General features: G+C 39.1%; 5 protein-coding genes and 1 non-coding gene across 10 annotated transcripts; 4 read left to right on the forward strand and 2 right to left on the reverse strand.

Annotated features, from left to right (window-relative positions):
• The first annotated feature begins 90 nt into the window (after nt 1–90).
• Nucleotides 91–4,451, forward strand: LOC124314692. 2 transcript variants are annotated; one of them, XM_046779995.1, is made up of 8 exons: nt 91–588; nt 656–1,105; nt 1,180–1,724; nt 2,660–3,102; nt 3,182–3,430; nt 3,517–3,684; nt 3,789–4,001; nt 4,092–4,451. In XM_046779995.1, the coding sequence occupies exons 3-8, from the start codon at nt 1,196–1,198 to the stop codon at nt 4,098–4,100; spliced, it is 1,611 nt and encodes a 536-aa protein (XP_046635951.1). In that variant the 5' UTR covers nt 91–588; nt 656–1,105; nt 1,180–1,195; the 3' UTR covers nt 4,101–4,451. The 2 variants fall into 2 exon arrangements, with proteins under 2 accessions (XP_046635951.1, XP_046635950.1); XM_046779994.1 differs by having other exon boundaries at nt 1,187–1,724.
• A 400-nt stretch (nt 4,452–4,851) lies between these two features.
• Nucleotides 4,852–4,923, forward strand: Trnae-uuc. Its single transcript has one exon. It is a non-coding gene; the product is annotated as a tRNA-Glu (tRNA).
• Nucleotides 4,924–5,267: 344 nt separating this feature from the next.
• LOC124314769 (growth hormone-inducible transmembrane protein-like) lies at nt 5,268–7,226 on the forward strand. Of its 3 annotated transcripts, XM_046780120.1 has the most exons (10): nt 5,268–5,414; nt 5,472–5,705; nt 5,773–5,884; nt 5,958–6,099; nt 6,189–6,364; nt 6,425–6,549; nt 6,618–6,685; nt 6,750–6,850; nt 6,915–7,005; nt 7,097–7,226. In XM_046780120.1, the coding sequence occupies exons 2-9, from the start codon at nt 5,498–5,500 to the stop codon at nt 6,997–6,999; spliced, it is 1,017 nt and encodes a 338-aa protein (XP_046636076.1). In that variant the 5' UTR covers nt 5,268–5,414; nt 5,472–5,497; the 3' UTR covers nt 7,000–7,005; nt 7,097–7,226. The 3 variants fall into 3 exon arrangements, with proteins under 3 accessions (XP_046636076.1, XP_046636075.1, XP_046636077.1); XM_046780119.1 differs by having other exon boundaries at nt 6,915–7,226; XM_046780121.1 differs by having other exon boundaries at nt 5,269–5,414; nt 5,477–5,705; nt 6,915–7,226.
• On the reverse strand, nt 7,085–9,331 carry LOC124314762 (bestrophin-4-like). Its single transcript, XM_046780109.1, has 11 exons — nt 8,931–9,331; nt 8,756–8,866; nt 8,658–8,684; nt 8,425–8,578; nt 8,238–8,358; nt 8,076–8,162; nt 7,859–8,013; nt 7,679–7,801; nt 7,491–7,598; nt 7,254–7,415; nt 7,085–7,187 (listed from the first exon to the last, which is right to left on the reverse strand). Exons 1-10 carry the CDS (start codon nt 9,053–9,055, stop codon nt 7,329–7,331), a joined length of 1,098 nt encoding a protein of 365 aa, XP_046636065.1. The 5' UTR covers nt 9,056–9,331; the 3' UTR covers nt 7,085–7,187; nt 7,254–7,328.
• Nucleotides 9,332–9,696: 365 nt separating this feature from the next.
• On the reverse strand, nt 9,697–11,890 carry LOC124314756 (bestrophin-4-like). Its single transcript, XM_046780101.1, has 12 exons — nt 11,724–11,890; nt 11,538–11,648; nt 11,441–11,467; nt 11,265–11,368; nt 11,149–11,198; nt 10,950–11,070; nt 10,785–10,871; nt 10,537–10,691; nt 10,336–10,461; nt 10,150–10,257; nt 10,011–10,070; nt 9,697–9,938 (listed from the first exon to the last, which is right to left on the reverse strand). Exons 1-12 carry the CDS (start codon nt 11,849–11,851, stop codon nt 9,903–9,905), a joined length of 1,113 nt encoding a protein of 370 aa, XP_046636057.1. The 5' UTR covers nt 11,852–11,890; the 3' UTR covers nt 9,697–9,902.
• On the forward strand, nt 11,869–15,720 carry LOC124314768 (JNK1/MAPK8-associated membrane protein-like). Of its 2 annotated transcripts, none has more exons than XM_046780117.1 (9): nt 11,869–14,017; nt 14,079–14,213; nt 14,280–14,339; nt 14,406–14,546; nt 14,612–14,798; nt 14,869–14,943; nt 15,010–15,185; nt 15,240–15,316; nt 15,386–15,720. In XM_046780117.1, exons 2-9 carry the CDS (start codon nt 14,123–14,125, stop codon nt 15,599–15,601), a joined length of 1,023 nt encoding a protein of 340 aa, XP_046636073.1. In that variant the 5' UTR covers nt 11,869–14,017; nt 14,079–14,122; the 3' UTR covers nt 15,602–15,720. The 2 variants fall into 2 exon arrangements, with proteins under 2 accessions (XP_046636073.1, XP_046636074.1); XM_046780118.1 differs by having other exon boundaries at nt 14,101–14,213.
• Nucleotides 15,721–15,745: the final 25 nt, after the last annotated feature.

A 15,745-nucleotide genomic window follows, 5' to 3' on the forward strand; every position in this document is an offset into this window, starting at 1 on the left:
CTTTTTCTCCGTATGTTTTTGATCACGAGATTGAAAATGCTTCAGGTTAAGAATGCGTCTCGTGTCTTATTTTCTGGGGGGAATAACTCACGCACCAAGGATCGATGGTATACACCGTACGGGGAATGCGTGCAACTTTCCTTTGATTCGTCGAATTGAGCGAGTTAAATTTATGGGTTAGCGCCAATGGCTGCAATTCTTTATTGTGTCATATTCCTTGGGTTTCTTCCTTTTGAAAATACTCGGAAGTAAAAAAGCCATTCGACCTCGTTCCCTTTGTTTGACCGAGAGTCCCTTATTCGCCTTTTCTTTTCTTGGGAACCCTAGTGCTCGATCACCTACCAAAAGTTTCACATGCTACTCGCTGGACGAGTCACGCGGGACTGTTGTGTGCACGACCAATGCCCCAAAAGTATGTATATGTGTGTGGAAACGTTCCGGTACTTCCTCTACTTATACTTTATAAGTACTGGAATGAGAAAAGAAAAGAAAAAAGCAATTTAAAGTGGAATCGGAACCAAGAAAAATTGTAATAATAAGTCGCCCAATTGGATTCGATGGCACGAAGAACTTGCTGACCTTATTTCGGTATTACAACTATTCCATCTTTCGTGACAATTGATTTTTTTTTTTTTTTATAACTTTTATTTTTTAGCATTTCAAGTTATGACATTTCTCAATGAGTTGATCCCTGTTGATGGAGCAGAAATTGGAGACCGTACAAACTTTGGGTCGATCAAAGGGTTAAAAAGTTGGGTTTTTCTTTTGAATTGGAAGTTGGCCCGCGCATATCCGTCTTTGTTCGTGATCCATCTGAACTATGGATGGGTTAAGACATACGCAAGAAAAAGAAAAGTAATGCACCTATTGTACATACGTGAAGAGAGCTGGAAGGGCGGCGCAACTCCGCCGCGTCGGCCAACCTCCCTGCTGTAGCAGCCTATGTCCGGTTACGTTAACGTTCCTAACTCTGCGCTCTATCGTGCCATCCTCGTGAAACGGAAATAAGAACTGAGCGACTAACTTCCCTACCTGACAGTCGGTAGTTTGCTTACCAACAAACTCAGGTGTGGTGTGTGTTCCCCAAAGAAATCAATTCCAAACGGTGAGGAGGCTTCATTTGATTTCAATTCTCTCTCTAAATTGACTAAAAACATTTTTTTTTCATGCTCTGTCAAGCGTGTAGGTCTATTAGATGGTTGGATTAAGTGATGTAAATAAGGCGGAAGCGGGAAGCAACATCCGGAACCGAACGAGCCGACTGAACCGTTCGTCGGAAGCCATGAAATCAGCCAAAGAGAACGGAGGCTACGATTCGAGCGGAGGTGGTGGTCCGACGAATCACATCAAGAGGGGAACTGCGACGGTGCACGAATTGCAAGACCAGCACGTCGTCAGTATGGAGGAATCGCTTCTGCCGAATAACCGTTGCGTCGAGCAGCTCATGCTGGAAGACAGCAGCAGCAGCACGCAGAGCAACCCGGTCGATCCTTACGAGATGATGATCCAACAGCAGCCCCCGCCGCATCGCACACCGCGGCAGCATCAGACGTTGCATCAAAAGCCTCCACATCACGTGGTGCCTATTACACATACCAACCGCAAACTGGAAGAAAGTAAAGAGACCTCCTCGCCGAAGCGATGGGGAAAGAATATTGAAGAGAGCATCAGCGGCATTCTCAAAAGACTGGATCAATTGGCCGCCGATCATGAGCAGCATGGAGGTAAGTTGTTTTTCTTTTTTCATTTATAACATCACTTGTTTTTTTTAAGCCATCGCCTTGGCAACCCTAATTTGACTAGAAATTAAGGAGCACTAAACCTTGTTATATTCTGATTAGTCGGGTCGTCGTTCATTTGCATTTTACTACCCGACATGTTTATTATTAGATGCGATTATTATTTCTTTTTTTTTCTGAAATGAGACGCGTATAGGTTAGTATTTTATTAGAGTAATTATTTTATGGCTGTGCGTGAGTTATTTAATAGGCCTAAAACCTCTCAGTTAATTGCAGACGAAGCGATGGGCTACAGTACCAAAAGTACCGGTCGGTAGTATAAACACAACCCGGGGTTCAGGGACGTTTGACTAAGTAACAAAGAAAAGTAATCAAATGAAACAGTCGTTCAAATACCAGCAGCAGGACTTACTTGTTTGATTAGTATTGCTACGCTCCATACCATCCAAGTAAACAAACAAAACAAAGTATAGTTTAACTACCCACTGCGATATAGTACCGAATCAACTGATGTTGTGCCATATCCCTGGAGAACCCAGCACTGGCTAAATTATATTAGCGTTTTAGTGGAGTGAAGCACGGCAGTCGTAAACTCACCCGCGACGTTTCGCAGATGCCAACTCTTGTAATGAATAATCAATAACGCGTATGGATGTGTATACAATTATCATAAAAAATCCCTTTTATCATAGCCGGACCTCCGTTCTTCCAAACTATTAAGTCTTTTAATACGTCTGTGTTTTATCGTCATTTTCTGTGTTATATGACCTACTGCTGCCGTGACGAATTTTTATGTTTGACTCTCGTGCACTCGAGTCGTTTACGTAGCGATTTGTTTAGATGGGCTTGTAGACCCATGACATAAAAACCTTTCATGTCCGTATTCACATTATGAGTCAAAACAATGTCTTTTCCAATAGATGTAGGCAAGAAGAATGCTTTGATTGCACCCCAAGTACGAGCTGGACAAATCACGACTCACAAGGATCTGACCAGCGAACGACTGCAAAACACTAAAGAAAAAGACCGGATGGCCAAGCGGATTGAAGAACTGGAAAAGATAGTTGAACGATTGACAAATGAGAATCGACAGTGGAAAACACGTCTAGAAGACGTGATGGTTGAAAATCGACATTTGCAGCTGGTCAAGTATCCAGCTGATGAACTCAAATCTCGCTCGTCGGTTCTCCTGGCTGACATTAAGGGACGCCCTTCCGTCGTCCTAGCAGATCAAACGGGTAAACGAAACGATGCAGCGTGGATGTCACTGTGGAATGTTTTACCTCACGTTGGAGTTCCCAACGGTATCGAAGCGAACAGCTTCCAGCCATCGCATCCGGAAATATTACTCCGTTGTTTGCAAGTAAGCCAACCAAGCTGGATCCCTAGATGAGCTATTTCCGTCCGGAATTTGACGTTTTCCTTCTCTGCTTTTTCAAAAGATTAATTTACAGCACAAGAAGAAAGCCATGGAGAGGACCAAGCGCTTGCTAGTGGATCGCAATATAGACATTGCTCTGATTCAGGAGCCATATGCTCTTGGAACTGGCGCTCCTGAGATGTATGGCGTCCCGCCCGGTTACACTGCCTATCACAATTTAACGGAGCATCATACATCTGGGGCGGCCGTCATCGCCAAAAACACGCTGCGAGCCAAAATGTGCAGTTACAGTCGTAACGATATCGCCGGGGTAAGAGATGTGTCTAACTAGAGGATCAATAGGGTGCTGCGCGTCGCATTCGAAGCGATCATTTATTACGGCCGTAATTCCGACAGATTCAATTGAGATCGGGCAATAAAACATACCACTTTTACTCGGTGTTCTGCCGACCAAGTTCGTTGAATCTCAGCTCGACGTTGCTGCCGCTTCTGGACCAAGCGCCTCCCACTTTGGTTATCGGGATGGATGCCAGCGCCAAGCACCCGAAATGGAACAACGGAATGGTATGTCACACAGCGAATGATAGATCCACCGGCGCAAAAGACAGAAAAACAAAATAAATCTGCCGCGTAGACGTGTAAAATAAATAAGAGCTATAACGTTACAGGTCTATCGAAAGATTGATCAACGCGGACGAGAACTGGAACGATTGTTGGATCAATACGACATGCATCTAGCCAGTCCGCCGCTTTACAAACTGAAATACATACCGGAAAATTATACATTCATCGATGTCACACTAGGCGGAGAAAACATTCAGTTTCACGACTGGAAATTTTGGGAAGACTCTCTGTCAGATCACCCCTACGTTTTCTTTCAGGTAATAATTGCTCATCATTTAGGCAATGCGCCTAATTCAGGATCCAATTAGCTTTGCGTCTATATCTATATTTTTTCTTGCCTCCTGCAGGTCGAGTAAAAATGAATCCATTCAAGCATTCAGAGTCGTTTATGCACATACCTTTTCCACCATTGAATCAAGTTTGAAAATAACACAATATATATTATTGATGTGTAGCAAACTGGTAGCTTGTCATCGGATCTCTAAAACTTGGTTTTGACCTAAATTCAACTTTAGATTGAAAAAGTAAGCATTTCCTCCTTTTTCCCTTTTCCGCAGCAGCACAACGCCCTTCTAGTAAAAATCGAGATAACGGATGTTCATTAATATTGTCATGGGTTGTTTTCATGTTCAATTGCGATGTAAGGCTAAACTTTTACATCGTGTTCCATAATCGATGTAAATATGTTGTGAATACACGTTTTGGCATTGAAATGGTTAAATTTTTATTGCTTACGTCACCCCTACGATAAAAATAACATTGTGTAGTGATTACGCTAATCCCTTGGACATGCGGTTGGGTCGGCCAATTTAGTCGACAACAGCACCCCCTACTTTTTTACGTTGCCAAACAAAGCTGAATCCTATAACCTAACCTAACCTAACCTAACCTAACCTAACCTAACCTAACCTAACCTAACCTAACCTAACCTAACCTAACCTAACCTAACCTAACCTAACCTAACCTCTAACCTAACGATTCAACCATGTTTGCTAATTAAATACACAACCGGTGGGGGCTGTTGTCGGGGGGGGGGACAGAGTCGCGTTCCCTTGTGGTTATTATTTAGCAAAAGAAATGTATCTTTAAATTTGAGACATGTATATATCCCATATGGTCTAGTGGCTAGGATACTTGGCTTTCACCCAAGAGGCTCGGGTTCGATTCCCGGTATGGGAAAACCTTTTAAAATTTTAAATCTTATTTTCGTGAATAACGAAATTAATTTTCCATCATAGGTTTACTTCAAATAAACGTGATTTAAGAGTTTAACACATCGTTTTAAATGAACAAACGTCAATTACATAAAGTAAAAATAAGAAATATTGATTTTTGAAAATGAGTCAAAAACATTTTCAGAGTAGATTTTGATTCTCTATCCAACATTTATTAATATGGAATTCAGCAGTGCGGTGCGGGACTTGCGTGCTACATGGATATATGATATTTCTCATACATAGGGTGATATCGGGGGTTTTTTCGAGATATTTTTGAGACTTCTTGCGCGAGTTAACGATAGAGGCACAAGAAACCAAAACATAGAATTTTCTAGATAAGTCGTCTGCTGCTTGTTACGCCGTCAAACGTATCGGGTAATCTGAAACGTTGTTACATCATTTTTCAGTCAAGAAGCATAAGATTTGTCCGATTGTTTCACATCCATTTATAAGGTAGAAGTCAACTAAATTTAAATATATTTCGATCAACTAATGTACCTTTCATCCAAGAACAGGGACATTGTGTAAGATTTAAAATGCTGTCGGCCCACGTTGTTCGATTTGGTTTGACCAACTTTGTTGGTAAAACTTCCATGCGACAAACAGCTGTGCTTTTCTCAAAGCCCAATGCCTACAATGCTACTTTCAGACAATTGTCCAACCAGACTCGCAATAGTTTCACCCGTAGAACAACTAAATCACGAACTCTAAAAGAAATTGTCACAGCTCCAGCTGGAGAAGGAGGTAATCATTACATTTGGAGACTTTTCAAATTGCATTCATTTTAAAATGTTGTGTATTTCTGTTACAGCTTTTAGTCTTGGAAAGGGATTAGTTTTGGGGGCCTCAGGACTTGGTCTTGGTGCCCTTTGCTTCTATGGGTTAGGGTTTGGTTCTCAACCTGGAGCCATTGATAGATCTGTGTAAGTTCAGTGTTTGGAGTCATAAATATTTAGTTTCTTTTGCATTGATATTGTTTCATTTTATTCTTTCAAGAATGTGGCCTGAATATGTCAAAGAAAGGATTCGATCGACATATATGTACTTTGGAGGTTCTGTAATGCTGACTGCTGCCTCAGCTGTTGCTTGCTTTCGCAGTCCACTAATTATGAGAGTTGTTGCAGGAAACTCTATGATGGTGAGTTTTGATTGATACAATGTTATAGAAGAGCTAGAAAATGCAATGGTATGGATCTAATAATTATATAATATCTTTCCTAATGTTAGGTAATGTTGGGTTCCATTGCAGTCATGATTGGTACGGGGATGCTCGTTCGAAGTATTCCATACCAACCGGGTGTCGGTTCCAAGCAAGCGGCATGGGCCCTACACTCAGCAGTCATTGGTGCAGTTATTGCCCCGATGTGTTTCCTGGGTGGTCCATTGCTTCTTCGTGCAGCAATGTAAGTTCTTTAGTGCTTGCATTTCTTCTACATCTTTCAGTGCGTATTGTGTTTGTTTAGGTACACTGCCGGAATTGTTGGTGGCCTATCAACGGTTGCTGTTTGTGCCCCGAGTGAGAAGTTTTTGAACATGGGAGGACCCTTGGCTATCGGTTTTGGAGCCGTTTTTGCTGCATCCATTGGAAGTGAGTCTATTCCCTTTTTCTTTTTGTAAAATTTTTTTTTTCATTATGTCTTTGTTTTCTTTCATAAGGTGCATTTTTGCCACCTACTACGGCCCTTGGAGCTGGACTCTATTCTATTGCTCTTTACGGTGGACTGGTAATTCATTAAACCAATAATGACATTTTGAACCGTTTCTCTTAATCAAAATTTCTTCTGCTAGGTTCTCTTTTCAGCCTTCTTGCTTTATGACACCCAAAAGATTGTAAAAGCTGCAGAAGTTCACTCCCCCTATGCTGCTCGACCTTTTGATCCAGTCAATGCGTAAGAACTATGGTTTACAGTACGCCCAATCAGTTATTAATTACAAATTTTCAATCGTTTTTAGTTCTATTTCGATCTATATGGACACGATCAACATCTTCGTTCGCATTGCCACAATCCTTGCTGGAGGCGGAAACAAGAGACGTTAAATTACGGTATCGAAGAATTTCTTTATTTCCACTTTGGCCCTGTGCGTTTCCAAATTTTTAAACGGCGTAATGAAATTAAAATTTGTGTTTAAAACAGAATTTTATCTTCAATTGAAAACCGATGCCGTTCAAATAGTTGCATCTTAATTGCACTCGCTTCTCACATTAGACAAGTTATATCCGGAAAACTGTAAAATTGAAAGGAAATATAAGAATTATTCCTTTAATTTACCAGTTCAAATATTTGTCACTACGAGGCAAAATCATTTGGCGCATAGAGTCCGTTGATAGCGACAGGGTCCATGAGGGCTAAAAGGGGTTCTCTTTTTTTACAATACGGTTTGAGGACGACTCGCAAAATTTGGAAAAAGATCCCGTAGCTTTTGATTGTAAATGACCTTCAGCCTTATGGAATCCTGTTTTGAAATGTTTGACAGTTGATTTCCACAATTTCTGTTTAATGGTAGTTGTGATAACTGTTAGTACAATACCTCGATGTGTGATTGTACGAGCTGTTTGACATTGATATCGTCTTCGTCATCCCCGAAAGGATCGACTGCAGCTCTCCCAAAACAAAGCCAGGCAAAGTAAATGAAGAACTGCGGATGTTCATTAACGAAACGAAAAAATGTTGTGTGGTTGGGTGAAAGGAAACGAACGTCATTAGTTTCTTAATTACCTGCAGTCCGGGCATGAGTGGGATGTAGGCAATCATAGCATTAGAAAGGGGTGCTTCTTCTTTGCTAAAATTTCGAGCCATCAGTGTGATGCAACCGAATCCATAGACCGCTAGAATGACAGCCTAAATAAAGGGAAAACTGAAATAGATTTCACATTTGGGTGAAAGGGTAAACCGCACCTGAATGAGAGCTGGCGAAATGTTTTGTGTGGCAAATTTGATTGTATTGCCGCAACTCTTTTTGAATGCCATTACTACATCCACGTTTCTCATGTAATTTATTTCGGCAAAGTATTGACCTTTTAAAAATGTCTCCTTCAACAGCAGCAATATCCCTTAAACATTTGCAATAGATTTCACTCGTCATGGCTAATGGAGGAAAGCACTTAATTCTTACAATCTATAACAACCAGAGGACGTGGTGTATTTGGATTAGTCAATTCTGGGTTTTCCATGATCTCCTTCTCTTCTTGTGTTAATAACCCTTCGTTAAGCGGAAACAAAAGTTAAATTAAAAACCGAAAAATAGCTGATAAAGAACCAATTCTTTTCACATCACCTGCAGTTTGTAACGACGCAAGATCTGGATAGATCTTAGACAGAGGTTTGCAAACGAGGCGAAATGTAAAGACCCATGATAGGATTTGCCACCGAGCGTACTGTTCGATAATCATGGGCCCCTTTAAATTTTTGATTGCAAATTTGAGGTTAGTTTCAACTTGAACCTATCGAAGAAATCTCTTCACCTCTGGTAAATCTGGTTTTAATGATAGGATGAACATGGTAATTGACTTGGCCGTTCCAGGTATCGTGATTTGCATATTAAATAGGCGCTGCATAGTTGTTGACGTGAAAAATCCCAGAACAATCATTATGTTGAGACTGCGGGAGTAGCCAGTGCTAAGTAAATTAAATCAAATCGTTGTTATTTCCTAACATCCTATTGATTTAGAAACCATCTGAACCTTTTTTAAATTACCAATGTTCTGCTAGTACCCTAAAATCCCTATAGGAAACACAGGAAAATGTTATCAGTAAAATCTTGCGGAAGAATTTTTTATTATACTTAGATTTTACTTTTTCCCATCTTCATTGAGGATGAACTGATAGAGGATGCTTAGCGATACATAGACTATTGCATAGATGAGCATATGTTTCCAAATGAGTTGATATACACTTCTTTTCCATCTGTTAAACAATTGGACTATAGTATTCATTTTGAAAATTATTATTTTCAAAATGATTGCCGTACCTGAGTAGAACTGATTTGAATCTTCCGCCGAAACGGTAAATGCCATGAATATCTGTTTTTACCGCTGTTCCTTCAGAAATCGAAGTCATTTTGATAAATTCCGACGTAGTTGAATTGTTATTCATGTTGTCAGCCGAAGATTTTGAGTCCGAAGTAGAAATTTGGTGGGAAGGTAATGCCCAACTGAGGGATGTGTAAACTTGCGAGGTAAACACTTAAATAAGTTTCAACAGTTTGATTAAACAAGGGACACTCTACTACCGCCGATTTCTTCCAGCACAATGAGGAGCGCATCGCTCTAGCATAGCGATTTCAGACCGGCGAAAGGAAAAAAATAAGAGAAGACGAAATAAGTAATGCAATTTAAAGGGGAAATTGTATCGTAAAGATATAATGAATAGGGCTCTATTCGTAGGTTATTGTCGCCATCACACATGTACAGTATAGCTGCTCCGGTTCTCACAAAGAATGACTTCGCGGACGGAAAAGCAAATAGGGTATGCGGTCAGTGGAACTCCTAATTCAAGTCTACTAAACTCTGAGGGGTTCCAACATAAAATTTAAAAAATCCGCAAAGAAGAATTAGTTAAAACTTACTAGTATGTATTATATATATTTTCTTCTTCTTTTTTTAAATTGACCAAACCGAATGATAAGATACGTTTTAATTGGATACTGGGAAAACTATTGAAAAGATAATTTTTCTTTATCTTATCCCACCATTAATCTAATCGAGTTTATTCAAATTTTAAAAAAAATGGCGGTATAAGAAAGTGAATGAAATGTGTATTTTCCCTCCAGTCCGAAAGTATTTGCGTTTAGTTTGTAACTAGTCATAAAAATCGCGGGCTATGATCAAGACTTAAAAAAAAACTAAGTGGGAAACGGATATGTTTGAGGTTTTGATTATTTGATTGAGAAACTATTGTCCTCCGTTTCGTAATATACATTGTCGACGCTGTGTAGACTGCCTTACAACTGAGCTAAGTCATTATATTCTCTCTGAGGCTGTAAAAGTGCAATAACGTCAATTAGTTAAAAGGTTAAGCGGATACGTCCACAAAATCGGAAAAGACTTACCAAGGCAGGGAAAACATCCGACAAATTTCGATTATAAAGATCCTTCAACCTTTTTGCATTCTACGTTTTAAAATGCCGAGTTATGTACTTTAGTAATTAAAGAAATTGTAGTTGAGGAAAATTGAAAACAGTTGATTACCTCAATGTGGGATTTGACGAGGTCCTTAACATTGATGTCGTCCTCGTCATCCCCAAAAGGATCGACTGCGGCTTTTCCGAAACACAGCCAAGAAAAGTAAATGAAGAACTGCGTTTGTCAGAATAACCAAAAATATTCGAGTGCGATTATGTCGATGAATCATTCCCAGTTGATGTCGCAAATTACCTGCATGGCTGGCATGAGTGGCACGTAGGCAATCAAAACATGAGAGGTGGGCGCCTCCTCTTCTTTGGTAAACGTCCGAGCCATGACTGTCACGCAGCCGAAACAGTATACAGCTAAAATAACAGCCTGATAACAATAAAATGGGGGAAATGACGATCAGAAAAAAGACGAGAATGGCAAAGGTTCAGTTCATGAGCGCACCTGAACGAGAGCGGGTGAAATATTCTGATTGGCAAATTTGATGGTATTACCGCAGCTCTTTTTGTACGCCATCAAAATGTCGACATTTTTCAAATAGTTGAAATCCATGAAGAATCTTTCTTGAAGGAAGGTTTCCTTCAGCAGCAACAATATCCCTTTATGGATGACGAATTGGATTATTAAACAAATGTAAGTAAGCCATGTAAGTATTTCGCATGCGATAATGATAATGGCGGCATGTATCTTACAGTCGATAACAACAAGTGGCCGAGGGGTGGTTGGGTCGGTCTTGTGTGGGTCCTCCAAAACATTTCTCTCCTCTTCTGTTAACAAACCTAATTGGTAATAAAAGTGAAAGGAAACTTGTTCATTCTCTGTAAGGCACTTGAAAGTTGATTTCTATACAATAGCACCTGCACTTTCCAACGCAAACAGATCTGGATATTGTTTTCTTAGTGGTCGACAAACTAATCTGAAACATAAAATCCACGACAAGAGCTGCCACCGCACAAATTGTTCGATGATCATTGGACCCTGTTGTGAATAGAAATCGATAATCATGATACCATCTAGTATTGTAGTTGCACTGTTTTGAATTCTTGTTTCGCTTGCCTCTGGTATATCTGATTTTAATGACGAGATGAACAGAGTAATTGATTTGGCTGTTCCGGGAAAAGGAAAAATTGAATAATTTAAGGAATAATTCTTAAATACCCTTTTCATGTTACCTGTTCCGGGTATCGTCGTTTGCATGGTAAACAATCTCTGCATGGCTGTTGATGTGAAGAAACCCAGCATAATCATTAGATTGATACTCCGCGAGTAGCCGGTGCTGATTATTTGCATCAATTTAAAATTTAAAATCAAAAGTGTTGAATTCATTTAAATTTAATTTTAGAATTACCAATGCTCTGCTATCACTCTAAAATTCCTTCAAAATTCAAAATAACGAGCAATAAAAGTTAACATGTCTGTTCAAATATGCATATAAAAAACCATACTTTCTTCCAGTTTCATTCAGGAGGTGTTTGTAGAGGATGCTTAGCGATATGAACACAATTCCGTAAACAATCATGTGTTTCCAAAGAAGTTGATACACACTCCGCTTCCATCTGTTTAAAAAGAAATTAGATTTTTCAAAACATTTTTTTGATATTTTGCTTTTTTGTGGGGCGATAAAACTATACCGGAGAAGAAGAGCTAGATTCCCAGTAAAATTATTGCCGTTGGTGTGCGCCGTCACCTTAACATCAGGTAAAACAGAGGACACTTTAATAATTTCTGGCTTGTCGAAACTTTTTGAAATTCCATGCATCGTGTTGGCACGATTTGCGCGATGTTTCAATCGTGTTGCACGTCACGTTACGACTGATGGCTCACGATTTTCTGAACCCAAAATGATAGATCCTTTAGCTTGCAGCGAGGAGCAAGTTTGGCCCTCATCTCACTAAAGTCTTGAGCTATTTTGTTTCTCGAGGCGTTTTCTTCATTACCCATGTCCTTCTCTCCTTTGCTGCTTTAACTCGAATAACAAGGTCCTCTTTCGGGCCCCCTTAAAGGCTTCATGGAGATAATAATTTCACCTTACGAATGCAACAACGAAGTGAGAACTAGTATACTTGGTATACTTTTACCGTCAGGTCAGTGACACTTACCAGAAAAGCAATACCTAGACCTAAATTGCCGTTCACAGCATCTGCTTCTAACATTTGATTTCATGTAAAAATTATTATGTAATATAGCGTTGATGGAGTTGATGAGTTTCTCTTGCTTCAGCGTATATTCATACTTTAGACACAGTATTCCAAATGTGCAAGTTTTTTGTCTGTATCTTATCCAAAGTTGTGAAATTCCTATAAAGGAATACGAGGAAGTTCATGTAAAATCGATTATCTGTGCAAAGACAGTCGCATTCACAAGGACGAATTGGGTGTGGTTCATTTTTGATCAACAGAGGATTCAAACCCTTCTAATTTCCCACCGAGACTCGTCAGAGACAAGAACCCTCCTCTTCGGGAAAAATTTACATGAACAATTCCAAATCAATTAATAGTCAGCAATGCCATTTCCTAGCCTTTTTTTTTTGTCTTATTGGAAGGTTATTGCAGGCATTTATAACCTAATTAGAAACTAAATAGCTAATATAGTGCTACCTGTTTTTTTAGAACCACGGATATCTTAAATTAGCAGATAGAGGTGATGAGAGGCCGCAAGCGAATTTTGTCCTTAGCAATCAAACGGTTCGCTATAACGTTCAATTCGTTTCAATCAGTCAAATTATTATTTTTTTCTCTTAATCTTTAAATTCTCAGTAACTGAAATCACCTAAAAAAGTTTTCGTTGTTGTTTTCATTGCTATTATTCAATATCACTTTTAGCTGACGAGACAACTAGTGGCCTTGATTCTCTAATCAGGTTCCGTATCCAAGTCACATAACAGGGTCATGTTTTTGGTTCGGATCCAGAATCGACTTTTTCTTTCACAAACGGGGATTCCATCCGTAGCCATAAAACAACGCAGTCAAAAGGCAATTAAGTCTAAATGCGTCGTCAAGCACTTTTTGCCAAACCAAAATCTACTTGGGTTTTCTTAGAACTTTAGTTAAAGGGAGAAAACAATAAAGATTATGTTGGTATATGAAGCAACTTTCAAGCTACCATGGATGAATTCTCTGATAAGGATTTTTGCGGTAAATAAATGGAAACTTGACGGCAAATACTCAGCACTGTCTAGGCCTTTGGAGAACGACATTTATTGCATCTTGCGGCAGTTACATCACAGGTCGTAAAATTTCCTAATTTATTCAATATAGGCAACAATATGGGATTCTCTAATCGTCACAAAGCAACATTTTCCCATATAGTTTGATACGCTTGTCGCAGAACGTATGCCAAACTCTCTCTTTGCTTGATTTAATGCATTGCAACTTAACGTCGTCGTACATAAGCCGAAGGATAGAATTTCACCCGAAGCCTCGAGGGAATGGAGGGAATTTTCCGCTCACAAAGTATTATTCTTCATTTGTGTTTGTCGATTTTGCTTTCCTTTTTATTGGTGAAAGGAGGAAATAATCTTAGGTTTAAGCCAACACTCTCAACCCTCATAAAGCTTAAAGAAATAATTATGTTTTTGATAGATTGCCAAATTTTCTTCTTAAATGAAAGAGATGACTCGGTATCTTTTTCAATATTAAGTCACACTGCCACTAATGCGATAATATATACTAGGTTTAGTTATTATATAGTTTTGGCAGAACAAAAGGCGAGAATATATTTAATTTAGTTTAGGTTAATTCATTTTGAACGAAAAGTAAGCGCGACATTCGGATTCCGGAGAACACACATGCCATCTAGTGGTTAAAATTGCAACGTTTTGAACCCGGAAGCAGACGACGTTTCTTGACAATCTCAGTCCGGAGTTCGGTCTCTAATTCACGGGATAGTTCAAAGAAATGAAATCAAAATAACACAATAATTCTTGGTATAGAGTCAAAATCAAGCATTTAGCGATCCATCTGTAATTTTAATAATTAACACATTAGTGGACTTTTGTGATTATTGTAGAATTGGATGGCCAGTAGGGAAAATGGCAGACAGTTGTTTTCTCTTTTGTGTTTTTGTCTTGATAGTCATTTTCTTGAATGTTCATACGACTCACGGATATTATTATGATAAAGGTAATAGACGAATCTTGTTTGATAGTTTTATGCTGTCAATTTTCTTCAATTGTATTTGTATCAAAGGCCCAGTACAAACGTTAACTAAATGCCCAGGATATTATTGTGGCCGACATCAGATTCCAGGTATCCTATTTTCAAACATTTTTATTTGTGTGGAAACATTGAAACTTGAACTATACTTTTACTTAGCTGAAAATGGAACCAGTATATGGAGCTCTTGTGGTTCATGTCCAAGAGGTTCACGGGTCAACAGTACCTGGGCATGCTCGGATTGCAACAGTTCCCCGACTGTTTATGATTGGATGTATCTTTGCTTCATGGTAGTTGTAGGTATGAAAACTTAATCAGCAAGTATCCATGAAAAGTTGTTGAAAATGATCCTTTTGTGTATTTAGGTTTGCTAGCACAGTGGTACAGTATAGATATGATGACACCAAACTCTCAGTTTTCTTGGAAAACATTTGGTACACATTTGTCTGCATTCATTGAGACTTGTCTTTCAGCTTCCATCACATTGCTGATTCATGAGCCATTTGGTTCACTACAGTTAAAATCCTGTGCCGTGGAGCAATTATCTGACTGGTATTATTCAAAAAAAAAAAAAACTACAAAGTTTGTAAATTGGTTAAAAATGAAATTGTTATCATCTTAGGTACACTATTTTGCACAACCCTAATCCTAACTATGAGGAAGTTTTGCATTGTGCCCAAGAAGCTGTATATCCATTGTATTATAGGCTTCATCATTTTATTCATACTAGATAGTTTAATCATTTTTCCGTTTCTGCATCAAGGTACAGCATAGTTTTCATCCATTACGGACTGTCGGTATTTATGCTATTCATCATCAGACCTTGGATGAATAGAGCGTTTCACAACAGAGGTCATTCTGCATCGAGACCAACTTATGCAGCTCTCTATTTGTTTCCTATATTAGCCTTGATCCATGGAGTTATGGCCGGATTAATCTGTAAGTTGTCCAATCTATCTGGTATGCTAATCGCTAAGGTTTTTATTCATTTAGATTACGCCTTCCCCTCCATTATAATTCTGCTATCACTCATGAGCCATGCATTTCACTTTGCCTCAAGATCCGATCAGGTAAATGATATAATTCGTTGTGTTTTTCTCAATTCGTTCTGCTAATGTTTGACTTGTTTTCTGTTTCAGTCGTGGAGAGCGCTACTTTACGAAACAGTTTCGTGCATCCATAATTTGGTTGTGGTGATTGGACATTGGATGTTGCACGGTTTTGGCTTGGTGGCCCTGACTTTGTGGTTGCAACCTCAGCTGTTGGCTGGAATTCTTACCCTCGTCCCTTTACCAACTTTCCTCTACATCATTCTTTCTCGTTTCACTGATCCCGGGAAATTCCATTCCGATTAATGATCGCCTCCCAGATATTGAAAAGAAATATGTTTCGTTTTTAAGAAATATTTTCATATTTCTATGTAAATAATATCATGTGTTTGAATTTTATTCAACATCAAACTGTTTGAAAGTAACGTTTATTGTTTATTTAGTTTAGGT

This window comes from Daphnia pulicaria, chromosome 10 (genome assembly GCF_021234035.1).
Source record: "Daphnia pulicaria isolate SC F1-1A chromosome 10, SC_F0-13Bv2, whole genome shotgun sequence".
Taxonomy (NCBI): Eukaryota; Metazoa; Arthropoda; class Branchiopoda; order Diplostraca; family Daphniidae; genus Daphnia; species Daphnia pulicaria.

Coding starts and splice junctions, on each gene's coding strand:
- LOC124314762 (XM_046780109.1), bottom strand. CDS start 9,055: ATGAATAACAATTCAACTACGTCGGAATTTATCAAAATGACTTCGATT. Junction 7,599..7,678: donor CACTCATGCCCGGACTGCAG/GTAATTAAGAAA, acceptor GAACATCCGCAG/TTCTTCATTTACTTTGCCTG. Junction 7,416..7,490: donor TCGTACAATCACACATCGAG/GTATTGTACTAA, acceptor ATTTCAAAACAG/GATTCCATAAGGCTGAAGGT.
- LOC124314768 (XM_046780117.1), top strand. CDS start 14,123: ATGGCAGACAGTTGTTTTCTCTTTTGTGTTTTTGTCTTGATAGTCATT. Junction 14,214..14,279: donor CGGATATTATTATGATAAAG/GTAATAGACGAA, acceptor TTTGTATCAAAG/GCCCAGTACAAACGTTAACT. Junction 14,944..15,009: donor CAAGAAGCTGTATATCCATT/GTATTATAGGCT, acceptor TTCTGCATCAAG/GTACAGCATAGTTTTCATCC.
- LOC124314769 (XM_046780119.1), top strand. CDS start 5,498: ATGCTGTCGGCCCACGTTGTTCGATTTGGTTTGACCAACTTTGTTGGT. Junction 5,706..5,772: donor AGCTCCAGCTGGAGAAGGAG/GTAATCATTACA, acceptor TTTCTGTTACAG/CTTTTAGTCTTGGAAAGGGA. Junction 6,550..6,617: donor TTTTGCTGCATCCATTGGAA/GTGAGTCTATTC, acceptor TTCTTTCATAAG/GTGCATTTTTGCCACCTACT.
- LOC124314692 (XM_046779995.1), top strand. CDS start 1,196: ATGGTTGGATTAAGTGATGTAAATAAGGCGGAAGCGGGAAGCAACATC. Junction 3,103..3,181: donor TATTACTCCGTTGTTTGCAA/GTAAGCCAACCA, acceptor CTTTTTCAAAAG/ATTAATTTACAGCACAAGAA. Junction 3,685..3,788: donor CGAAATGGAACAACGGAATG/GTATGTCACACA, acceptor ATAACGTTACAG/GTCTATCGAAAGATTGATCA.
- LOC124314756 (XM_046780101.1), bottom strand. CDS start 11,851: ATGCATGGAATTTCAAAAAGTTTCGACAAGCCAGAAATTATTAAAGTG. Junction 10,071..10,149: donor TCGTCAAATCCCACATTGAG/GTAATCAACTGT, acceptor TTTAAAACGTAG/AATGCAAAAAGGTTGAAGGA. Junction 9,939..10,010: donor CGGATGTTTTCCCTGCCTTG/GTAAGTCTTTTC, acceptor GCACTTTTACAG/CCTCAGAGAGAATATAATGA.